At 31.9% G+C, this 26989-nt stretch overlaps 2 protein-coding genes across 2 annotated transcripts; one reads left to right on the top strand and one right to left on the bottom strand.

Annotated features, from left to right (window-relative positions):
- The first annotated feature begins 274 nt into the window (after window positions 1–274).
- LOC9316546 (casein kinase II subunit alpha-4, chloroplastic) lies at window positions 275–3507 on the top strand. Its single transcript, XM_021027464.1, has 10 exons — window positions 275–678; window positions 1277–1406; window positions 1525–1719; window positions 1921–2078; window positions 2287–2377; window positions 2517–2582; window positions 2718–2800; window positions 2897–2960; window positions 3076–3144; window positions 3231–3507. Exons 1-10 carry the CDS (start codon window positions 299–301, stop codon window positions 3291–3293), a joined length of 1299 nt encoding a protein of 432 aa, XP_020883123.1. The 5' UTR covers window positions 275–298; the 3' UTR covers window positions 3294–3507.
- A 7998-nt stretch (window positions 3508–11505) lies between these two features.
- Window positions 11506–13018, bottom strand: LOC9316545. The gene is given in 2 exon segments (XM_021029454.1): window positions 11506–11884; window positions 11886–13018. Coding segments are annotated over 2 exon segments (147 nt in total). The 5' UTR covers window positions 12011–13018; the 3' UTR covers window positions 11506–11862.
- Between the last annotated feature and the right edge of the window lie 13971 nt (window positions 13019–26989).

Below are 26989 nucleotides of genomic sequence, written 5' to 3'. Positions count from 1 at the left end.
ACCGTTTAAACGAGAGCGTTTCTTTTTGTTTAAGTGGACGATGATGACAGAACAAGTGCGTTGCGCAGGACTAGAAAAATCTCTGATAACCAAAAACCAACTATATCTAACCGATTCAATCACACTTTAACCGGACCGAACCCAAATCGGACCGATTCAATCACATGTTAACCGGAACGAACCGTTGAAACGACATCGTTTTTGAATAGAAGCCAAAAAAAAAAAGGAGAGAATTAAAAAGCAAATTCGTTACCATCTCTTTTCATTTTCTCAATAAGAGGTTTAAAAAAAGACATTAATGGCCTTAAGGCCTTGTACTGGATTCACAATCTCCTCTCTTCGTAACGCTTCCGCCGCCAACGACAATCTCTTCTCTCTCCTCTCCTTCTCTTCTTCGTCGTCTCCGGCGAAGAGGAATCTTCTTTTCTCTTCGTTACGAGACCACCTCCGTCGTTTCGCATCCAGCGCATCTCTTTACCGTCAACATCTACGGAATCAACAACAACAGCAGCAACAACAGCAATCGCGCGTGAAAGAGAAATCAGAAACGCTGGCTCAGAAGATCGGAAAATCTATCCGGCGTGCCGGTGCGCCTTCGAAAGCTAGGGTTTACGCTGATGTCAACGTTGTTAGACCTAAGGATTATTGGGATTATGAGTCTCTTGCTGTTCAATGGGGGTATATAATCTTCTTCCTTTGTCTTTTGGATTCTTCTCTAATTTAAACCTAATTACGTCGATTTCTAGATGTCTGCCTTTGGAATTAGATTAGTTTGGGATTGGTTGTTGTGGAATCAATGTGGAATGTAGATTTAGGGTTTCGTTTCATATTCTTGATTGATATAATCTCATAAATAATGCAGTATTGATACTCTTTTTTACATAGTCTATTGGGAAATGCAGAATTGGTATCTGTTTTTTTTTTTTTTTGTATATAATCTCTTGAAAATTGCTGGTCTATGTGAACTAGATTGTTGACTTTGTATGGTGTTGTTACTATTCAGAAGGATCTGTGTTTATCTTGAGTTTGTATGGTGTGGTTACTATTCGGTATATCAGTGTTTGAGGTAGCGAGAATCGGATTCTTGTTAGGTAGTCTCGTAATGAATTCAGAATAGTATTGTTTTGTATATAGTTATGAAAAATGCTGGTTTATGTTACCTAGACAGTTGAATTTCTTCCATTTTTTGGGGAAATATGATTTTGAGTCTTGAGTTTGTATGATGTTGTTACTGTATGGTATATTAGTGTTTGAGGTAGCTCCATTGATGCCGCAGTGTACAGGATGATTATGAGGTGGTGAGGAAGGTAGGAAGGGGAAAATACAGTGAGGTCTTTGAAGGCATTCATGCTACTGATAACGAGAAATGCGTTATCAAGATTTTGAAGCCTGTGAAGAAGAAGAAGGTTAGTATATCCAGTTTCTTGTTTGTTTTGGCTGAAATATACTCAGGATGAAGTGTGTTCCTTACCCTTTACTTGGTTTGACTTATTCTCTAACATATTTTGCTTCTCCTTGACACAGATTAAGAGAGAGATTAAGATTCTGCAGAACCTCTGCGGTGGGCCAAATATAGTAAAATTGCTCGACATTGTTAGAGATCAGCAGTCTAAGACACCCAGCTTGATATTTGAACATGTGAACAATAAGGATTTTAAAGTCCTCTATCCAACTCTATCAGACTATGATGTTCGATATTATATCTTTGAACTTCTAAAGGTAAGTAATGTAATTTCAAGAATAATAGACCTGGATTTCTTGTTGCTATTTTTAGTCTTTGATGCTCTGATTGTGACAAAAGTAACCGGTAGATTGATGTATACTTGTATAGCTACAGATATTGTTGTCTTTTAAATTCATTATTTATAGCTACGAATTCGTCTCTAATGGTATTTGTTGTTTTCTATAACATTTATGCAGGCGTTGGATTTCTGCCATTCGCGTGGAATCATGCACAGAGATGTGAAACCACATAATGTCATGATTGATCACGAGCAGCGGAAACTTCGTTTAATTGACTGGGGTTTGGCAGAATTCTATCATCCTGGGAAAGAATACAATGTTCGTGTTGCTTCAAGGTTAGTTCCTTTTGGTTTTTTGCTAATCTCTCCTCTGCAGGATTCTATTTGTTGCAACTGCTAAAGTTCTGTTCATAGAGATTCCAGATGAGAAATGTAGAAGATTGCATGCATTGAGCTCTTTAGATTCTAGAAGTGGAAACATATTATCTAACTTCATCTGGCTGGTGTATAGGTTTATCATTTCTCACGTCATATTTGATGGCAGGTACTTTAAGGGTCCAGAGCTACTGGTGGATTTACAGGACTATGACTATTCCTTAGACTTGTGGAGTCTTGGGTGTATGTTTGCTGGAATGGTAAGCGTTTTAAGCTATAATTAGTTAACTTGGTTTAAGAAGCTGTAATGGAATGACAAGAATTCGACAGTACATTTTGGTTATTTTACCATTCCTTAAGTTAGATAAGTGATTAATATTGTATACTCTACTGTTGCAGATATTCCGCAAGGAGCCGTTCTTTTATGGCCATGACAACTATGATCAATTAGTCAAAATTGCAAAGGTTAGATTACAAAAGCTTTCATCATTGAATTATCATATCTTCTCCACTGAACAGATTTTACATTCCTCCAAGTTATAGCTAAAAAGACGTACGATTCCTTATGGATACGATTCTCTGTGTTTATAACTATGGCAGGTGCTTGGCACAGATGAACTCAATGCCTACCTAAACAAATACCGTATAGAGTTGGACCCTAATCTTACATCCCTCGTGGGCAGGTAATCTGGTTTTAGAAGTTATGGTAAACTCTCAAAACTCCACTTTTCGTCTTATCATTTCAAAACTTTAAGTTATGCACTCTTGATTTTATATAGACATAGCCGGAAGCCATGGACAAAGTTCATCAATTCTGAAAACCAGCACTTAGCAGTGCCTGAGGTACAACACTTGCTTTTTTCTCTATACAATTATGAAGCCTTCATGTTAAAACGAAAAACCGGATTTTTGGACGAACATGACTCATTTGTTTTCATCTACTTTTTGTTTTATGAAGGCTGTTGATTTTGTGGACAAGTTGCTGAGATATGATCACCAAGAAAGGCCGACGGCTAAAGAAGCAATGGTACGAAACAATTTTCTTTAAGATCTCTTTATAGACTCTTAAAATTACAGATATGTGAATTTAGAGAATATGATGATTTTTTTCAGGCGCATCCATATTTCTACCCGATTAGAAATGCAGAAAGCAGCCGTACACCGCGCAGCCAGTGATCTCAAAAACATTTGCTTGTTCAATCTTCTGATTTTTCATTTCTTTACGGATTCAGATTTGTTATAAATCGATTTGTCATTGTTTCATTCTCTCAAGTGTGCGTGTGTTGCTGCTGTTTCGCTCTTTCTCAGTGTTTCTAGTTTTAAACTCATTTGAATTTAATTATCAAAAAAATCCACAAGACGGGTTAAAGAAGTTTCTCTTCATTTTTAATTTTACGCGGAAATCCATCTTTTTTAGTTTAACATTATTATTTTTTACGTGTCAAAGTTTTGGTGCTTATTTATCAAGTCTACTAGTGTTCTCATTTTTTTTTTTTTTTATTTATACTATCCATTTTGCAAAACATTTTTAATTCTATATACTATTTATTTTTTATTAACTAAATTTATCAAAATTGAATATCTTGAATTTTTGAATAAAAAACTTATATATAACTTTTTTTTATTAAATGTATTCAATTGAAAAAAATAAACAATATAAACATATATTATATGCATTTTAACACTAATAAATTCCTTCTAAAACCGTAAATTTATAAATGACGAAAATACAGTTTTATTTCTATGATATAAATCATTAGAATATTTGAATAAATTGTAAGTTTATTTATAGACTAAAAAGTCGTGTCATTGCATGATATTTAAATAGTATTATTTTAATTTAAAATAATTTAGCGCATTTACAATAACGATATTAAAATAGATACTATAATTAAAATTCCGAATAAATTAAAATGCACCTATAGAACGAGAGCAAACCAATCCATATTTATATATATGATTCGTTATGGCACCAATCGTTATGATTCGTTATGGCTGGCTTTACAATGTTAAAGTTGTTAGCGTTTTGACTTCTCAATTTCTATTAACGACGACATTTTAAATTGCTTTAACCCTAGCTACTTGCTGGATCATATTTAAAGTTATCTTTAAAAATATTCAGAAACTATAAAATTCTTGGAATCTTTTGTCTCTTCACTCTTGGAAATGCCTATCAGCCTTAGATAAAAGATTTATTGGCATATATGATTGTTTAATGATAAATAATCTTTGTATTTTTATATGTAAAGAGTGGTTTTGTGACGACTCAATAATTAGGATATTCGACTTATTAGTTTTTTTTTTTACCATTGGACTTGTTCTATTTGAAAAAGGCGATGCAGTTGATGTATATATATGATTAATGAATCATCAGGATATAACCCACTTTTATGTTAGTTTTTATTTATTTACATTGTTTGAAGTCTTACTTTACCAAGTTTATGTAGTTATCATTTAAAGATCATAAAAAATGCAAACAATTACATAATCATTTAACAAAGAACTGTATGATTTTTTTTTTTTGGTTCTAGCTAGTGTACATAAATTATGATTTTATTTTCAGTTTGATATCAATATCTTTACCCCTTTGTTTCTCTAATTAATTAATCTATTGTGATGTAATAGCAATAGTGATGATGTAATAACTAAATAGTGATGTTCTTGAGCTTCAGTAGTCATGATCTAAACATAACTAGCTAGTAGCTAATACAAATTTAAAAAGTCATTGTAACAACCAAAGTCAAAGTTAAAGTTAATTGTGGACAAGGACAATGAGGTGTTAAAGCGGGTTGTTTTGTCTTTTTTTTTTTTCGTCTAGAATTTTTCCATTATATTATACGATTGTGAAATACAAGGGTAGAATACGATTTTGAAATACAAAGCCGGCGGAAAACAAAGATATCCCCGGAAACTACACCCAAACGAGGGAGACTACGCCCAAACGAGGGAGACTACGCCCAAACGAGGGAAACTTTAAGACGAAAAACGAATAAAATTACAATCTACGGAAACAAGGGGAACCACAAATGGATAATCCCAAATAAGCCCAGACATGAGAACAATGAAATTGGCGAGATAAAGAAGATCGAATAGCGGCACCTGACAGAGAATTTGACGAAGGATGATGAACGAACTTGCTCAACTCTTTCAGTCCAAGATCACAATAAACTAAACTAAGAGAACCTGACAAAGGATCCTGCTGACCGTGAGACGAAGATGACCAAACCAAAATTCTAGCAAAACCGGAGGAAACCCAATCAGGTGGGTGAACGTACCCATCCGCGATTGCAAAAATGAGGAAACCGAAAGAACACTCAGCCTGGAGACATCATGGAAGGGCAAAAAGAGACGAACCACAAGCAAATTCCAAGACACATTTCCGAAGAAAACACAATCCAACCGAGCAAACAACCAAATCAAAGAAAAGAGGCCACAAAAGACCTAATACCGGATTGCACGACAAGACCGTACCACAACCCGTAGATTAGGAACCTCTAAATCCATAGATCCAGCCAAAACCAACGATTAGACCATCCTAAAACAAAGATGAAGCAGCAGAGACGAGAGAGTTACCAAGCCACCGAGAACTGAGCCGATGACGCTCAGATCCGAAGAAGAAAGAAGGACCGAGCCTCCGATGCTTCAAACCAATGAAACACATGAGCAGCGAGAAGAAGAGAAACCACACAAAGAGGCTGTAGCGAGAACGGCGACTCCATCTACACCATCGACCTTGAGGCACGTTGATTCCGGTCTCCTTGAGGCAAACCTTTCCAGATCTGAGACTCGGTGACAACTCAAAACCCTCTCCAAAACCACCACGCTTCACAACCGAGGAAAGCAAATACAATAAACAAGCCAAGGGACCGACGCCGGCGCTATCGGAGCCGCCACGCGCCGGTCAGAACTAAACCAAGACGAAGAGAGGACAAGCGGCGATTAGTTTTTTTGAGAGAGAGGTACTTTTCATTTGTCAGGCGTTACACTTGTGCGGGTTGTTCTGTCTCATTAGACCCGTTTTACGATAGGGCAAATATATTATGATCTTCGATGGATCATCCTACATAACTCGCGAATAGCATATATGAAAATCAAATTTGTTCTGCGAATGTATGCGGATTTATGGATTGGTTCGCTAGTTTAATTTAAATAATTTTAAATTAATTAGTTCTTTAAATATTGTTAAATTTATAAAGATTTTTAAAAAAAAAATTATGATCGCTTATATATTATTATTTTTAAAAATATTCTAATTTTCTTTATTAAAACTCTTTAAATACCACACGTTTAATAAATTATGTTTAAGTAACTATGCAAATACTTATTTATAAGTGTATAAATTATATTCTATTAGGTGTTATATATATATATATATTAATAAATAGTAGTCCGAGGAGTGGTCCGTCAACCCGTGGACAAAAATCCACTAAACGTCGTATGATCCATTCCGGGTCAGTTCACGAGGCCCTTTTATTTTCGGGTCTAACATCTTTTGTCCATAACCGTCTCACAGCGGGCGAGTTGGGTTTGGCTCGGGAGTTTTAGCCTGTTTTGACAGCTCTACATAGAAACACGAGTCGGGAGTAGAGAGTGGTGGTCGGTCAGTTAGATATATAACTTTAGACAATAAGAAAGCACGAGAATCTCTAATCTAATCCAAATAGTGATTAGGGGACAATAAGCACATAATCCGATCTTGAGTACTGTGTTTGTGGAACAACCTCTACCTGTCTGTCTTATATCTTTTTAGTTTAGTTTAGTTTAATCAATTTGTCCAAATGATTGTGTAATCATCAATATAGCTATCTGTCTCTTTCTTTCTTCTCGAAAATGATGCTTCAAAAACTTACTGGGGAAATAATTAAGATCTCTAAGAATTTGGTGAATTACGCACATCCAAAGATATTGTTATATCTAAAACATATGAAACCAAATATTGAAATGGTAACTAGGATTATATACACACATATGTTTTTGTTAAAGGGCTTTCAATAATTAAATATAATTATATATTTTAAAAGAAAAATTGAACAGAAGAATTATACAGTAAAACCTCTATAAATTAATAATATCGGGACCATGATATTTTATTAATTTATAGTGATATTAATTTATCTATAAATTAATAAGTATTAATTTATAGAAATTTTTGTTTCTATTGTGAAAACTTTTTTAAAAAATACGAGATAAAGCAATGTGATCTAAATAAAATTAATGTTTTGGATGTTATAAGTTTTATAGTTTTAGACTTAATCACTTAATATTTCGAAAGAAAATAATTTCTTTTGACAATGAGTAACAACGCTTATTGAATTCACATATACAAACGATATACAAATTAAAATTCACAAATAGTGATATCCATTGTGTTTTAAAAACCTATACGACTATTAAAACGAAAATTATGCATATTCAAAATTTGAAAAGTTACAACAACTTTTGGCTATTTTTATGAAAAACACTAAAACTATTAATATATATATATATATATGTGTGTGCAAATTTACATGGTTATTAATTTATGATATTATTGGGACTATATTTTTACATAGGGATTTCAAAAAATTTATTATTTTATTAGCTTATCGAATTTTGTTAATTTTTACATTGATCCGGCTCAGAACCGGGAAAATTTATTAATTTATCGTGTTTATTAATTTATCGAGTATTAATTTATAGAGGTTCTACTGTATTTCTTTCGTGCATGATTTTTCACTATATGCATCTGATGGGCGGTTTTGTTAGATTATTGGAGATAGTCATCCACCAAAAGTAAAAAAAATATTACATGTATGAGCAAAAGAAATATGCGGTATATAATTTTTCTAGATAATACATGTAAAATCGTAAATCATTAATCATCTCTTTCCATATATACATAAGTGCACATTCTAAGCAGATTTTTTTTTTTTGTTAAACGGCTTTCTTAAATAATATAAAGAGAAAGTATACAAAGAAAGAAAACGAAATTATTACAACCAGAAAGATAAGAAAGAGGACTAGCAGATAATGCTAGGAAGATTAAAGATTAAGAACAAAGGAAACCTGCAAAACGAAAAGAAAACAGAGCCCAAATCATGATTTAAATCTTAGTAAGACCAACACTGAAGAAGTGAAACCCCACGTTTTAAGCCCAACTGAAGCATTGCATTACACTTGTTATTCATGGTGGAAAAGATGCGTGTTGCTATTGTAACCGGAGAGAGGGATAGACCATCATGGAAGCGGCGATTTCTCTCCCGCCACAATTCAAAGATTGTGGCCTGCCAACCTTGAAGGAGAGCAAGATTTTGATGCTTAGATGCAGAAGCTGTTGGTAGCCAAAGAAGGATATGATCCCAGAGAAGCGGAGGGGACGATATCCGAAGCCGTTGTGTTACCAACCTCCAGACCTCAGCAGAAAAGATACATTCAAAAAACAAATGATTCCGTGATTCGTGGGCCAAACCGCACAGAAGACAGTCCAACTCAATATCAAAACCCCAAGTAGATAAACGGTCAAGAGTAGGATTACGATTGAGTATAAATAGCCAGGATGTGATAGCATGTCGTGGAATGACAGCTTTATGCCATACAAGAGGAGCCCAAGATTTAACTGGACGTGAAATCCTAACAGCATTCCATACAGCTTTAGAAGAGAAAGAGAAGTAAGGAATACCATCAATTTCCCAAACCGGAGTATCATTGGCTAATGACATGGAAATGGTAGAGATGAAAGAATGGAGAAGAACTTGTCTCTCTGTTCTAGCATGAGGAAGAGACCATCCATCTTCATTTCTTAGTTCAGCCACAGTTGAAAACAGAGGGATCCCTAAACGAGTAGGCCCATCTGATCCAAGAAAATGGTAAAGAGGACCGAAAGGAGTCCAAGGATCCCACCAAAAAAATGTAGAATCACCATTGCCAATATTGATGCTGAAAAATTTAAGGGCTTTCGGACGAAGCTTAAGTAATTTTCTAAAAATCCAAGAGTATGTAACATTTTTTTCATTGAGCGCCCACAAAGGAGATGTAGAAAGATACTTACTTCGTATCCATGCCACCCAAAAGGAACCGGCTCTAAAAAACAGCATCCAGAAAAGTTTTAAGGCACAAGTTTCATTCCAACTACCAATCTGCCTCAAACCAAGTCCTCCTTCTAATTTAGGAAAACATATGTTATACCAAGAAACTTTGGCACCTGAGGGAGAATCTACTTTTCCACGCCATAGAAATGCGCTACAAAGTCCATTGATCCTTTTAATAACCTGCTTAGGGATGAAGAAAGCAGAAGTCCAAAAACCGATAATTCCCGATATAACTGAGGAGATAAGAGTTAACCTTCCTGCCAAACTCAAAAACTTATGAGTCCAAGAGTTCAATTTCTTCCTTATTTGAGACAACAAAGGATCACAATCTCGAACCGAAAGCTTCCTGGAGCATAAAGGGAGGCCTAAATACCTGATTGGAAGTACGGATGGATTCAGATTGAAGGTGTTCTTTATCTGGGTCAAATTGTCCTCACTTAAGCCAGAACAAAACATGGAGGTTTTCTCAATGTTCATTCCCAATCCTGACAATTCCTCAAATTTAGCAAGGACTGACATAACTCCTCTCATAGAATGCTCGGATCCCTCTAAGAAGATTAATAAATCATCGGCAAAACATAGATGAGTAAGCTTAAGAGTCTCACAGCCAGGATGGTAAGTGAAAGACCCTTCTTCTGCAGCCTTGTTCAACATTAGAGATAGCACATTCATTATTAGAACAAACAGAATTGGGGATAATGGGTCTCCCTGACGCAAACCGGTCCTTCCTTTGAAAAAACCTGAAGTAACCCCATTTATACTAACACTGAAAGAGGGGTAACAAACACAAGCTTTGATCCAATTAATGAAAACAAGAGGAACTTGATAAGCCTGAAGAGCGATGAGAAGAAAGTCCCATCTGACGGAATCAAAAGCTTTTGATATGTCTACTTTGAGTGTGATTCGTTCCTTTCGTAAACCAAGATGATAACCTTGCATAACTTCTGAGGCCAGAAGCACATTCTCCATTAAGAGTCTATCTTTAACAAAGGCAGTTTGATTTGGAAGAATAAGACCAGGGAGTAGATTCTTTAACCTGTCCAATAAGAGGCGAGATATAATCTTGTAAACCGTATTAAGACAGGAGATAGGGCGAAAATCCTTCAATTCAACAGCCCCCGGACGTTTTGGTATGAGGACAAGAGATGTAGAATTTAAGCCCGACGGGATAAAAGAATCCCTAAAGAAGTGGAGTACTGCCGAAGTTAAATCCTGCCCAATAATAGACCAAGTAGTCTTGAAAAACTCTGCAGGAAATCCATCTGGTCCCGGAGTTTTATTTAGAGGCATTTTGAATAAACAAGATCTGATATCTTCACCAGAGAAAGGAGATGACAAGGATGATTGCTGCGCAATTGTACATTTTGCTTGAACTAAAGAAAAAAGGAGCAAAGGCAAATCAGGAGAGAAAATGCCCTTAACTGTACGCAAAATCCCAGCAAAGTGGTCTACAGCTAAATCGTGGACTTCATGAAGAGAAGAAGTGAGAGATCCATCCGGTTTGAGCAGGAACTTTATGGCGTTCCCTGCATTCCTTGCAACAGAGACTTTATGAAAGAAAGAAGTGTTAAAGTCACCTTCTTCTAACCACCTGAGACGAGACTTTTGTTTGAAGAAACTCTCCTCTGCAAGACTAAGAAGCAGCCACACTTCCTTTGCTGAAATTTCATTCTGAATATTGATAGGAGACGGGTCGTTCAGAGCTAACAATTGAAGACCATTAAGCTTGGAATGAGCCTCAATAACTCTCTTCTCTAGGTCACTAAAATTATCCTTCATCAACTCTTTTATAGGTCCTTTTAGCTGTTTCAGCTTGAAACAAAAGTCTTTAAGAGTAAATACTGAGACACCAACTCGAGACCAAGCCTCCATCACTAAATCCAGAAACTTCGGATGCTTTGCTAAAAAGGTGAAATATCTAAGCAGATTTTATGAAATTGAATCAATCAATCTCTTACAAGTATAACCACCGTACGTGTGTGCAAACTTCCCTACTAAAATTTTAGTTTTTAGTTCTATCTTGAGTCAAAAATATATTAAGATATTTTGTTAAAAGGTGGAGTTTAAGACCTAAAGAATCATATTAAATTTTGGTAGCGTAAATCAATATCTTCTTATGAACATCATCACACTCAAACCCACGTACAATAATATAAGTGACACATATTAAACCGATACTAATTATTTAGACCGATGTATACTGAACTTTCCAGGTTATTATCAAAATAAAATAAAAATTCCAAGTTTATTCATTTTAAGTTACTTCTGATGAATCATCACGTTTACGTATGCATATTTACGATGTTTATATATCTACTTTCCTAAATTTGTTTGGGATATATTGTATATACATATGAACTTACACATGTTGACATGAACTTGTGTAGTTGTGTGGTTGATAGGAATGCAAATCGGAACATATAATACTTTCTGTCGACGTCGGTTGGTTATATAAGAAACCTAATTATGGTTCTTTAATGTATATTACAGTGCTACCATTCTTACCCTACATTATTTGTTGTCCCTAAACATTTCCTTCTATTTTATAATTGACACGTAAATTAATGTTAATGTTAATGCTAATTAACCTCTGCATGTTCCGTAGATTTCATCATAAAACATGGTAACGACATGTTAAAACAAAGATTAACTAAATCAGTCATCAAGAAAGTTGCTTCTTATGTCTGCCATGCATGGGATGTATGAATCATGATGATGATGATAATTAATGGTTTTGATTTGACAAGACGAGAGTGTTGAAATGGCAGAAGCTATGATGACCTCATTCTCATTAGCAGTAGACAACGCTTCATGTCTCACTTCCATGTTTCTCTCTTTTTATCAACCTTAGCCAAGACAGTGGAAATATTCATATATGTACATAGGTATACAGCCAAATCACTCGAGAGAAAGCAGAGTTCAAGATTAAAAAATAGTATTTCTTAGTCGAGCAATTCTGTCCTTTTGATCAAACAGAAATTGATTTTTGTCTTAACTCAAACTCAGGTAAAATTTACATTGTAATCGCAAATCTGAATTATGATAATTTGGTTTATAACTCTAATTGTTAAAAGATGGTAGGAGATAGTAATAAATAGCAATTCAATAACTATTTGATTTGATGGTACTTTAATATAATAGATTTTTCTAGTAAGGTTAAAAACATATCTAGCTACCACCCTATCAAAAACCCTTTGTCGCATCTATTTAATGCCCTTTTGTTTTGTCTCTCGTTCCTATCCACTAGTTCGCTTTGCGTCTCGTATTTATCTCCCCACCACAAAACTCTCGGATGATAAAATTACGAGAAAATATTTATGTTGGAAATATATGCTGAATGCAATATCTCTGAGTAGATAGATATTAAGTACTCGAGTCTCAAGTCATTTCAAGCACTTTTTTGATAATTTACAAAACAAAAAATACAATTATATTTTAAAATAACTTACATGGAGGTCACAAAAGGTGTTTAAGCCAAATTTCCAAGTTAAGCTTTTCTTCAAATTTTAAAGTTTTATTTATTCTTTTGTTTTATTAATATAATATACAAATAAAACCTAATTTATTATGAATAGTTTGGTACGAATTTAGTTTTTGTTCATATTCTAGTTTCAATCAAATATATCATCTTAAGAAAATTAGGTTTCAGATTAGTTTTATTCTTTTTTTTAGTTCGGTTCTAGTTTAGATTTAGTCGGTTTTTTTAATTTTAAATCACGTAATCTAAATTATAGTTCGGTTTTCAGATTAATTATTTTAACTCGGTTTGGATCGGATTATATCGGTATAGTTTGATTGAACACTCTTGAACTAGTGACATATGGTGAATAAGTTTCGTATAACATGTACTATTTTTTTTTTTTTGTCAACATATAACATGTACTATATATTGTAGTAGACAAGCAAGATTCATGAGTCAATCAGAGGCGTATAAAGGGACAAGGTGCATAATCTCCGGGATCCGGACGAGCTAAGGCCTTAGCCTATGGCTCCGAATGGAGAAAGCGTATCGGGCGGAGCGGATCAAGCGGATCAAGCGTATCAAGCAGAACAAAAGCGGATCAAGCAGATCTAGCGGTACAACTGCGGATCAAGCGGTTCGAACGCTTTAAAAGATGTGTTGAATGGTGCAAGCGGATCAGGTAGTGGGTGAAATATTTATATTATAAAAAATATTAGTTTTATATAAAATATTACATAAACTATACATAATAAAAACAATTATATTAAAATAATTTGTAATATTGGTTTAACATATTTTTGAATATGTATTTAAAAAATATTTATAAATGCACTAAAATATTTAACCAAACAAATTTAGTTTATGTATTACTTTTTTATTTTTGAACATCTAATTATATTAATTCAAAGATTTTATATAATATAACAATATTATTAAGTGTTTTAGGTACAAAATAATAACAGAAAATAGTAATAAATATAACATATGTGGTACATTGAATTAATAAGAGTAATTACACTACATACCCTAAGACTGAGAAGTATTTAAGTCAAAGGAAAAGTGGCAAACCTGTAAATAAATGATCATTTGAAAACATTACAAAAAGACTAAAATACCCCTAAAATCAAACACTTCATTCTTTCTTCTTTCCTTCTTCTTTTCTCTTTCCTTTTATTATTTATTTTTTTCTTTTTTTTTTCTTTACTTTATGAAAACCCCAAACAAATGATTTTTCTTAATTGTGAAACTGATTGCATCTAAAATTATGATATTTTGAATTCAATAAACTCGTGCATTTTTCTGATTAAAATGTACTCCATAAACCTTAAAAAAAATTCGGTATAGAGACGTCGTATGTTTGGGTGTCATTCGTTATTATTGAGCTTCTGTTAGAGATGATTTGAGACACCGTCAACCGACGACGCTAAGAACAAATCTAGTGATGGTTAAGCATCTTTGTCTCTCAATTCATTTATCGTTATAGTCTCACCTATGTCATCGCCAATATTATTTCTATCCCGTTCACTATCACCATCTTCTCTTCAACCGCAATATATTCTTCATTCACATCACCATCACCTCCTCCGCCACTAACATACAATTCAACACAACCACTACAATGTTAAATTTACTTCACTCACCTATCACAACCACTACAATGTTCTATAGTGATATATCATATGTAAACAATATTAATAGAATATTACGATGTATTGATATATATTCATGTATCTGATAAAAAACAAGATATCACGACATTTAATTATGTAGTAGAATATATTATCGATGGAAGCATTTAATAAGTGGTGGCCCACTGTAAGTTCCATGACGCATATATCTTCTACAGAAAATTTCCGCTTTTAATTTGAGGGGCAATTTCGTCCGAATTTTACTAAACCAAAGTTTTCTCTCTCTTGTTTTGCAAAGAAAAAAACTTGTGTATGCCACACCTAATTATTTTTCAAATAATTAGCATGCAGCTAATTGACTCAATTAATAATCCATGACTTTTTTTTTAAAGTAATAGTCATGATAAATAACAAATAGGTACATCATATGTAGTGTATTAAATTAATAAGTTATAATAAATATAATATATGTGTGAATGCTATAAAGCCTTGTTTGAAAAATCGCTAGGCGCTAGTCGGGCGCTCGGCATGGGCCTAGCGATTAATCGGAAAATCGGATTAAAATCGGGGATTAATCGGGGATTAGTTTTAGGGTTATTTTAATATTTTTAAAACATATTAATCTAATATTATTTTCAAAATTGCAGTAAACACATAAAAATGTATTTTTGAGACAAATTTTTATGATTTTTATTTCAAATTTATGATTTTTATTAAAATTTGAACATAAGTTATTGTAAAACATTACAAACTCCCAATTCAAATGATTGAATAACAAAAATAAAAAGTTTTTTTTATACTAGTAATCTAAAAATAATCGGGGTATATAAGATTAGGCGGGGAATAATCGGATTATGCGGGAAGTAATCGGATTAGGCGGAGAGTAATCGGGTGACTGATTTCTTTAAGGGATTAGTCATTAATCGAGGCGGATAGAGTGGGCCTAGCGATTAAGCGGGGAGTAATCGTGTCTAGGCGGGGATTTTTAGAACAAGGCTATAAAGTAAATAATTATGTGAAAATATTGATAAGCGGAGCAAATACACCACAAATGTAGCGTATCTACTGTATAAGGTGGATCAAAAATTTCCTTCACAAATTCTGCCCACTTTAACTGTAGCTCTTCAAAATATTAGTTTTTTATTTAACTTTTTTAAAAATCACTTGATTAATAAACAAGCGTGAATGGTAACACAAGAAGCGTTACGACCGCTCCGTCCAAAAACCACTCTTGAACCGCCGCTCCATTCACACCCATAGTGTCGGAATCTGCTCTCACCATAAATATTACATTTAACTAAATTAATTACCGGCTTTTTTGTAAAAATAATTTTAAATAACATTAGCATACTTTATCGCACATAAACACGTGCTAGACTTTATTACACATGAATATTGTCTCCTTTCTTTTGTATATATAAGCATAAAATAGATTGTAAAAAAAATGTTTAAATTACTTATATATAACTAGAAAATTTCAGGCAAATTATGTATTGAAGCAAGTATGTAAAAATATTTCAGGTAACTAATTATATAGGGATTGTTTTTTTTTTTTTGGACAAACTAATTATATAGGGATTTTTTGTCAGTTAAAACATATAAATCGGTTAACTAGAGGTAGTTAGTGAGTATTCTTAAATGAAATTACTAGATTTTTGATATAAATCCACATGAAAATCTTTACCATTTAAATTTACCATTAAACAAGTATTTGTTGATATAGTAGTCAAATGATTTTGAAAAATCATTATGGAGTTAAAATACCTTAGTCTAAAACATTAAATAATTGTGATAAATATAGGTGGTTTATATTAGTATTGTACTTTTGATATCATCATTTCGAGAACGCGGTTGAAATGGTTCCAACGATTTTTATGGCGTTTTCATATTTAAACTTCATAACGATTTTTATGGCGTTTTCATATTTAAACTTCATAACGATTTTTATGGCGTTTTCATATTTTTATGAAATTATCTAACTGATATGTGGGAGTGATTGACATAGGCTTTTAAGACTTTAAAAGTTTTTAAAAGTCTTCAAATTTCTTTTTTCCCGATCAAACTGTTTTGACTTTAATAAGTTTTAAAGTTTTCACAGTCCTTTTTTTTTTAACTCTTTGCTTTCAATTTTTTTTTAAAATCAAGTAGTCATGACTATAAAAATAAATAAAACAAAAGTTTATAGTTCTTCTCTTTTCTTCTTTCCCATATGACTATAAACTTTCGTAACATTCACTCATAAATTAATTTAAAACAATTTCAGTTGATTTACAATTGAATTTTTTTTTTAGTTCTTTTAAGGTCTATTTTCTCACATATTTGGTAGTTATTTAAAATTGTAATTTCTACAGTCAAATTATTTACCAATCGGTTATAAAACGTATACATTCCAAAACTTTACAAAAACAATTCTTACAATCAAAGTTTATACCGCCAAAAGTAACAGTCGTTAATTACCGGCCCGTGATCTCTCAAATGTATTGATATCTCATATGTATTACTCAGTTTTTTTTTTTTTTTTTTTAATACTCAATTTTTTAAAACTTCCATAAAAACTTGGGTTGCTCTCAAATTGACTTATACGACAATAATCAGTCAATCCAGAACTAAACTTCCACATCTATTACATTTCATCTGTTTTCTAACTAGTTTCACGACTTTTTTCAAATTTAAACGGGGAAAAAAAGAAAGATAATTGCATCGATCGACGATATCTCATGCATAAGTCAGCCCGACCGTAACCTAAACCAACTTCATTGTTTGATTGGACATAACCTTAGCAACTAATCTCGTTACGTTTCTCCTATACACGACAACACGATTTTGTCTCTCCCCCTCGCCGCTTTGTCCCCCTCCAACATTCACAGCTGGACCTCATTTTCACAACTAAGAGACATATCAGGGGCATTTTAGTTATTTCAACATAGTCTTCTTCTAATTAAGTGAGTAACTAAAAAAACTTTGGGTCTTGGCTTGAGTGGTCTTGGCCTCCTCCTCGTTATGATATGCTGAATAAATTAATTAAGGTATAACAAGATTAGGGTTTAGAACTAATTACATTCTTAAGTCAATTTATAGGTTATAGATCAACATAGATTACTCTCGTGTGTATAATATTATAGTACATATTATAATCAAAGTGTTGGCATAATTAATACCTTCTACTTTGTAATCAAATTCTTTTATCGTCAATTTTTGAAGATCTGATTGTAAGATATTCATGTATTGACAAAATAAAGATAACGAAATATATTTATAAAATTAAGCTAATAAATGTTTTCTTTTTAACTTTAAATTATACATTTATAGCTCTAAAACAAAATATAGTTTTTTATAGTATATTTGTGGTTGGAGCCTTTATGTCTTGGACCAAGACTCTTGGTATATATCGGCTGAGTTCTTGAATATCTTTCATATATATATTCCATCTGTTTCTAAATATATAACGTTTTAGAAGAAGAAACAAATTCAAATTAAGTGGTATCCTCACTTTTCTATACAAATTTTATTAAAAAAAAATAATTTTTTTTACTATTTATATTTTGTAGTTTTTTATTATTGATTGAATTTTGTTTAAGTAAATAATAAATGATATACATCAAGTATTTTAAAATAGAGGGAGTGATAATGAATTTTCAATTGATATAAAAATATTTTAGTTGTGTGTGAAAATGAAAATGGAAAACACAAGATGGAAGCTTGAAATTTTTCGATGACTTCTCTAGTATAGTGTGTGTAATTCGTTAAATTCGTTAAATTCTAGTTATTGTTGGTGGGTCAACTTGCTTTGTTGCATATAAAGATTATTTTTGACTGTTCAGTAATTCGTAATTAGCCGATGTAAAAAAATGATTTTACGTATAAGGCTCCGAATGGAGAAAGCGTATCGGGCGGAGCGGATCAAGCGGATCAAGCGTATCAAGCAGAACAAAAGCGGATCAAGCAGATCTAGCGGTACAACTGCGGATCAAGCGGTTCGAACGCTTTAAAAGATGTGTTGAATGGTGCAAGCGGATCAGGTAGTGGGTGAAATATTTATATTATAAAAAAATTTAGTTTAATATAAAATATTATATAAACTATACATAATAAAAACAATTATATTAAAATAATTTGTAATATTGGTTTAACATATTTTTGAATATGTATTTAAAAAATATTTATAAATGCACTAAAATATTTAACCAAACAAATTTAGTTTATGTATTACTTTTTTATTTTTGAACATCTAATTATATTAATTCAAAGATTTTATATAATATAAAAATATTATTAAGTGTTTTAGGTACAAAATAATAACAGAAAATAGTAATAAATATAACATATGTGGTACATTGAATTAATAAGAGTAATTACACTACATAACCTAAGACTGAGAAGTATTTAAGTCAAAGGAGAAGTGACAAACCTGTAAATAAATGATCATTTGAAAACATTACAAAAAGACTAAAATACCCCTAAAATCAAACACTTCATTCTTTCTTCCTTCCTTTTTCTTTTCTCTTTCCTTTTATTATTTATTTTTTTCTTTTTTTTTTCTTTACTTTATAAAAACCCCAAACAAATGATTTTTCTTAATTGTGAAACTGATTGCATTTAAAATTATGATATTTTGAATTCAATAAACTCGTGCATTTTTCTGATTAAAATGTACTCCATAAACCTTAAAAAAAATTCGGTATAGAGACGTCGTATGTTTGGGTGTCATTCGTTATTATTGAGCTTCTGTTAGAGATGATTTGAGACACCGTCAACCGACGACGCTAAGAACAAATCTAGTGATGGTTAAGCATCTTTGTCTCTCAATTCATTTATCGTTATAGTCTCACCTATGTCATCGCCAATATAATTTCTATCCCGTTCACTATCACCACCTTCTCTTCAACCGCAATATATTCTTCATTCACATCACCATCACCTCCTCCGCCACTAACATACAATTCAACACAACCACTACAATGTTAAATTTACTTCACTCACCTATCACAACCACTACAATGTTCTATAGTGATATATCATATGTAAACAATATTAATAGAATATTACGATGTATTGATATATATTCATGTATCTGATAAAAACAAGATATCACGACATTTAATTATGTAGTAGAATATATTATCGATGGAAGCATTTAATAAGTGGTGGCCCACTGTAAGTTCCATGACGCATATATCTTCTACAGAAAATTTCCGCTTTTAATTTGAGGGGCAATTTCGTCCGAATTTTACTAAACCAAAGTTTTCTCTCTCTTGTTTTGCAAAGAAAAAAACTTGTGTATGCCACACCTAATTATTTTTCAAATAATTAGCATGCAGCTAATTGACTCAATTAATAATCCATGACTTTTTTTTTAAAGTAATAGTCATGATAAATAACAAATAGGTACATCATATGTAGTGTATTAAATTAATAAGTTATAATAAATATAATATATGTGTGAATGCTATAAAGTAAATAATTATGTGAAAATATTGATAAGCGGAGCAAATACACCACAAATGTAGCGTATCTACTGTATAAGGTGGATCAAAAATTTCCTTCACAAATTCTGCCCACTTTAACTGTAGCTCTTCAAAATATTAGTTTTTTATTTAACTTTTTTAAAAATCACTTGATTAATAAACAAGCGTGAATGGTAACACAAGAAGCGTTACGACCGCTCCGTCCAAAAACCACTCTTGAACCGCCGCTCCATTCACACCCTAAAACTAAAGGACGTGAGAATGTACCGCACCGGCCCTACGTACGGATCATCAAAATAATGAAATATTATTATTAGAAAGAGATTGGATATATATAGATCAAGATCGTTTCAATGACGCTTTCGAGGAATTTGTCGTGGAATTTGTATGTTATAAATTCGTTATACAATTAATCATAGGTACAAATATTAAGAATCATAACAATAAATGATATTTATGTTTGAATTCTACAAACTTGACCGGAAAACACTAATCTGTCTGCTAATCACTCGACATTTTGCGTCATACGATGTGGTCCATGGTTTATGTTATGTTTTTAAAAAGCTTCTCATCGTATATATATTATACAAAAACCTAATTTATATATGTTAATCACTTAATCTAACGGATTTTATATTGGACAACCCAACCACGAATGTCGTATCTATACATAAACATACAATCTTTGAAGAAAGAAAAAAACGAAAAAAATCATATGAAAGTGTATTATGCCGTTAAACCGACTTAGTTCAATCTAAACGGAATTAAGAAATCTTATTTGAAGACCTAGACCAAATTTTAGTTTAGCTTTACAGATTTTATCTATACAAAATTTAACAGATAAAAAAAAACTAATGCAGCGAGATATTTGGAATATTTTGAAATATAACCGATTTTATTCTCTTCGTTATACTTTCTATATATGAGGTTTGTTACTTAATTGGTATTTTGAAAGTGGGAATAAAACTACTTTGAAATATAACCGATTTTATTCTCTTCGTTATACTTTCTATATATGAGGTTTGTTACTCGACGTGGTAAGTAAAGGACATACTTAAGTTTCGGGTAGACTATCTCATCTCGTTATCTCATAGAAGGATCAGAGAAGCTCCTAATGACTCTTGGTAAAGTATGTTGGAGCTAACTAAATTTGGTGATGGTTAACTCGATTCATTAAAATGGATTTTTATTTTGTTTTTGTTTTTATTTGTTTTTACATCATTTTGGTTAATAAAATCTGATCCATACCTCTATCCATATCACACGGTATAACGCGACATGTTGGAATTGAACTTTGATGAAAAATACTGTAAATATCCGTTAACACTTGATGAAAGTCATTTCTCTTTAAATTTTTAATTTCTATTTTTGCTTTCTCCATTAATTTGAACTCGTAAAAGGATCAGGAGTACGTATAAGATTGTGAATATAGTTCTTTCGCGAAACCTAGTTTGAAGGATCAATCTCAACATTTGCAATTCAAAAAAGCAATAAATTTCTTGAACACAAATCTAAAAAAGGAAAAACTAAAATTTAAGCATACACAAATGTGACAATGGAGCCCACACAGTTGTGGTCCAGTGATAGTTGAGAATTGAGGAAAAGTTGGAAGGAACTAACTCAGGTTCGATCCACGCTGGAAACAGAAAACACATTTGTGTGGGAAGTCTGGGTTTGGGCCAAAAGGCCCAAGCAATTTACCTGGTAGTCCAGTAACAGGCGATCTGGCTACCCCCTGGCATTAATCGGAAAGCATTCCAAACTCGGGACAGACAATGTGGTGGCCCTTCGGGGAGTAGTCCACTCTGAAGCACTTCGGTGCGTTTCTACCGGAACTAACCGGATCAGGCGATAGGGTTTATAAAAAAAAAAAAAAAATGTGTCAATGGATAGCATTAGAAGGTAAGATGGGAAGATATGTCTGAAACTACGCACCATAATATTTGCCTTAGTGCCTTTCTTCATCTCCTTTTGCTTATTGTGAATTCTATGACGTATGCGCTTTTGTCATGTACATCATTTACTATAGATGACGTCATATCGGATCTATATTTGATCCGATAAAATTATATAGCACAAACATTATCGTATGCAAAGATTAATATTAATATAACGTTGTTTTAAAGTTCATAAAGATAATTATTTTGAAGAGAAGACAATATTGTATACTCCTTTCGTTTCAGTTTAGTTGTCGTTTTAAGATTTAAATTTTGTTTCATAATAGTTGTCGTTTTAGGTTTTTAATGCAAATGTTTGGTGAAAATTCCCGTTTTATCCCTACAGTTTTAATGTTTTGACCAATGAAATTTTTTTATAAAATATATTAATAAAGAGTAAAACAGAAAATTTAATGCTTTCTTAATTTGTGTAAAAAAGCCTTAAACGACAATTAAAACGAAACCGAGGGAGTAGTAGTCTTGAACTTTGTGGTTAACTTCTTAGCAAAAAAAAAAAACTTTGTGGTTAATTAAAAAACAAATGCAATGGAAATCAATAATGAACGCAGTTAGAAGATTCAGATATATTGAAAAGATTTTTAGATTTCAAAAATTAATTATTTCAATTTCAATAATTCACGGTTTTTAGATTTTTTATAATAACCAAATCCATACTATTTTATAAACTTTTTTTTTGTTCAAACTATTTTATAAACTATGCATGTAAATACTGTTTTTTTTTTCAATAGAAATGCTTTTTTATACATTTGTGTCCATGTTTCAAAGTAGTCGAATAATTTATAGATTGTATAGTTGCAAGGTCTTATTTTGGTGGTGGAACAATCATGGAATGGCTGCCGCATAAATGTTTCGTAAAAAGTTAAATAGAGAAAACTCACGTGTGTGGGATGGATTTACGAATCTTTTGAAAGAGAGAAGAATCTGTTGGAACTTATTTTGATTAGTTGCGCCAGACTACTTTTTCGGGTAACTTTCAAAGTTGAAGTTCGTTTGAATGAGAAATGGAGGTCCGAAGTGGCTAGCTTGGATAGCTTGAAATTTGACTAAAGGATCAAATGTCGCACTTCGGAAGTTAAAGGAGAAATCCAAACCAGACATGTGTTCCGAGCCGTGTTGTATCGTTTCGAGCCGGACCGGGTTTGAGATTTGGGAAATGGGCTTATAACCCAAATGATAATTGTTAATTACCCAAATGTGTAAGTTGATTAAGTCAACAATTATCTCCTTTAATGTGAATTATAAATTGTGTAACAACAAAAATTAATTCACAACAATTAAAGGTGATGGAGTCAATGACATTGATGTTGAGAATTCATTCTCATAACAATAACATTCTCACCTTTATTGCTCCATTATAGTGTTGAGAGCTTGGACTATAAAACCAAAGTTTCATCTCTCCATTTTTATCTCATGGACATATGGATCAAAAAGATCACAATCTCCTTCCTCTTCTTTTCTCTAGTTATCGAGTCTGAGAGTACACACATTACTAGAGTTCGTTAGACTTCTGATTTTGAGTGTTGCAAATCAGAAGATGGTGTGGTTGTATCCTGGGATTCTGATTGCTTCAAGCCGTCACACTACGGGCAATTAAAGAATTAAGGAAAGAGTGTCTCGCCTCCGCACAAACCGTTCTTTGTTTATCAAATATTGGTATCGGTTGTTGTATTTTATTTTTGGTTTTTGTCATCAACTATTACAATTATTCAATTTTGCCATATCGTAGAAATCGTGGTCCTACAGAATCAGCTAAATTCAAGATGCAAACGATTTTTTTTTCTTTCCTTTCTAGTGCTTTATTCAGAGTCAGAAACGTTTATTTAGAACGCAAAATATATTTACAATTTTTTTCGGATCAAAGAAGTCGATAAAACGACGTTGTCCTCAAATTGGTTTGCCTTTTTCAACTTTACTTGAATTTTACTGGTTTTTTGAAGTTATTTCTGCCGTTTTTGGATTCCTTACGTTCAGAAACTTCATGTTTCTAACTGAATGCCTCTCAAGTTTTGCGTGGTTACGTTCGACATTTTGCATTTTTGATTAATATATATGTCGACGTTCAGATAATGATTTAAATTTGAATACAAAATGGAAACGATCAAAATAATATATATAGAGATCACAATAACTAATATGTGATGGATATTAGGATATACGTAAATTGGTATTTTGTATTATTACAAAAAAAAAAGTTGGAATCTACGATTAGACAATCCTTTGGGAGAAAAATGCTTGATCCCATGAATAGACGGATAAAATATAACCAGATCCAAATTGTTTATGTCTATAAGCATCTATGTGATAGACATCAATTGACTAATTATGGAGACATACTTATTTTGAAATTTGACGGAATAATTAGGTTCTTTTAGTGACACCACTTGCTAATTTAATTGAACTTTTAGAAGAGTTTGATTAAAAAGGCTTAAGATTGTTATGGAAACAAATGGGGGCCATGCCAAACGCACTTTCATACGATATATTCATTTATTCGATTTTATTTTGCTAATAATTCCATCATTCTGATCCGATTCCAAGAGGTGAATATTACCAAGAGAATTTTTTAAAAATGATTAATTGTGTGATTGGAGTAGCCTAACTTTATTAACTTTGTAAAAGAGAAATTTTCAACTAGTTAATGAGTCGAACATATCAATTGTTTTGTATTGCCAACTATAATGTTGTCGTGATACATATCCTTTATTTAAGTCACGAAGTTTTTCTTGTCTCTTTCTTTTTTATGCAACCTTCCCTGTCCGTTTCAAAACATGAAAATACAAACGCAAATTTGACTATATAATATAATATATATGGTCATATTTTTTCACTATAAAAAATATGAGTATTTATATCACATTACGATAGCGTATTTTTTGTAACTGCTATTAAAAATGATATTCGGAGTGAAAAAATGGTAAATAAATCGGAGTGAAAAAATGGTAAATATTAATGAAATAGTCAGTGATACTGTTTCTAGTTTTAACCACTTTTAAAATTGATGATAATATTTGTGATATACGTGTTAGTCATATATTACATTTGTTTGTAGTGGGTCCGATTGGTCATACAAAATTGTACAAGTTTTTTTAGTTGTAAACTAGTGTGGTAAACTGTTACGAAATAAAGTAAAATTATAAACAAAAATAGTATATAAAAGCTGCACACAAAAATGAGAATAAACATTTTTATTAACGTTTTTGTATTGTTTTTGTGATTGGTAAATTATCAAAGCGGTACCGCAGCAGTACGTGGTTACCATTCAAAGCTAGTGTTTATAAAGACACAATTCTAGATTATGGGTTTTGCTATGATATATATACATATATATCAATTACAGTCAGTAGCGGAGCCAGAAATATATATTACGGGGGTCATACATGTATTTTAAATAAAAATTTATAATATTTTAGTTTAATAAAAAATTATTGTTGATATATACAATAATACAAATTTAATTATTATATATTGAAAAAAGGAAAAATATGTAAGTAGGGAAATATGAGAACTAATATGAAAAAGAATAAGGGTTCAATATTATAAATTAAACAATAAAAGCAAGAAACGATTAATTGAAAAAGTTTGACGTAGGGTGCAAAAAGAAGATTTGAGGTGTGGGTATAGGGGTCATACTATATGTTTCTAGCCAAAAATTCATCATCTAGTAATTTTTTAGGCTTAAAAAAACAAATTTCATAAAAGTTATAGGGGTCAACTGACCCCCCTACCTCTCAAGTACCTCCGCCACTGATTACAGTCAATGACTGTTTTACAAATTATTGTTATTTCTAAAATATTACTGTAACTTATTTTCTGTCGACACCAAAATGTTAGCTTTTGGATAATGATTTTTTTTTTTTTTTTTTTAACAAACTTTTGGATAATGATAAGTAGTATAAATACGAAACAAATGTGGTTTCGACTTTCTTCTTTTGGGGGTTGAGTTTTTGCATCTCCTTTCGTATTCATATTTGTATTTTATAAACATAACGGCTCATTTACGATGCCGTGTCAATAACAATGATATAAGTGGGATTTATAGCAAATGATTAGAGGTAAGGTTATAGTAGTAACAATTATACATTCGTTCATGAAAAAAAACGGATAATTATGAACGGAGTATAATAAAATTAACAAAGAGAAACTGAAAAGAGAGAGAGAGAAACCATAAGCCGCCATTTCCACTTCTCACTCACACTTTCCACGTCTCTTTTCTGAGCAAGTTCGATATCAATGCTCGTCTTAATCACCCATTAATATTCTCACATCATAACATCGACAAAGCATTATTTTTATTATTTTATTTAAATTTATTCTAACTCCATATTGAGTTGTTCTCTGATATCTTAATATAAAATCCGTAATTAAACAATGGCTTAAAATAAGCAATTCATAAAATGGCAAAAAGAAGTAATAATAATAGGGAAAATCACATTTTTAACCTTCAAAGTATAACTGGATAGCACTTTAAACCTTGAAAGAATTCTACTAACACTATAAACCACCAAGATTGTTTTACTAACACTTTAAACCTCCAAACTAGCTTTTCTGTTTGCAAAGCCATAAATTATGATGTAATAATCAATTTATCTTTCTTTAATATATATTAATTTAATTTAATTTAAATTTTACTTAATTTTATTATTTATTACAATTAATAAAATCTAAAAAAACAAAAAAAAGACCTTTATTTTCTTCATTTACTCACCGTCCGACCATGAAATTTCTTATTAAACTGTTGAAACAATCTTCTAGACTGATCCATAAGCGTTTTCACTCTCTCGAGTGGATAAATTGGAATCTCATAATACCAATTGAATAAAAAGATGGTAAACACATACAATGAACTGAATAAAAATCTGAAAAATTATGGTCGGACGGTGAATAGTTGAAGATGATGATTTTTTTTTTTATCATCAAAATCGTAATAAATAATAAAATTAATTAAAATTTAAATTAAATTGAATAAATATATATTAAACAAAGATAAATTGATTGTTATATCATCATTTATAGCTTTGCAAACAGAAAAGGTAGTTTGGAGGTTTAAAGTGTTAGTAAAATAATCTTGGTGGTTTATAATGTGAGTAGAATTCTTTCGAGGTTTAAAGTGTTACCCAGTTACATTTTCAGGGTTAAAAATGTGATTTTCCCAATAATAATATTTAACTCAACACTCCATTATATTAGAATATTGTTTTGATAACTACTAATAAGATCATTCCAAATTCTTTTTTCCTCTGTGCATGATCTCACGATATCAATTTCTTCTAGATTTGTTCATTTGTTTACTG

Source organism: Arabidopsis lyrata (genome assembly GCF_000004255.2).
Source record: "Arabidopsis lyrata subsp. lyrata unplaced genomic scaffold ARALYscaffold_4, whole genome shotgun sequence".
Lineage (NCBI taxonomy): Eukaryota > Viridiplantae > Streptophyta > Magnoliopsida > Brassicales > Brassicaceae > Arabidopsis > Arabidopsis lyrata.
The sequence above is the reverse complement of the archived record's forward strand: the minus strand, read 5'-3'. Positions and strand labels throughout refer to the sequence as shown.

Bases quoted from the DNA above. Each gene is read 5' to 3' on its own strand.
- LOC9316546 (XM_021027464.1), top strand. From the start codon at position 299: ATGGCCTTAAGGCCTTGTACTGGATTCACAATCTCCTCTCTTCGTAAC. The intron at 2,801-2,896 runs GTAATCTGGTTT...GATTTTATATAG, and splicing joins CTTACATCCCTCGTGGGCAG to ACATAGCCGGAAGCCATGGA. The intron at 2,961-3,075 runs GTACAACACTTG...TGTTTTATGAAG, and splicing joins AGCACTTAGCAGTGCCTGAG to GCTGTTGATTTTGTGGACAA.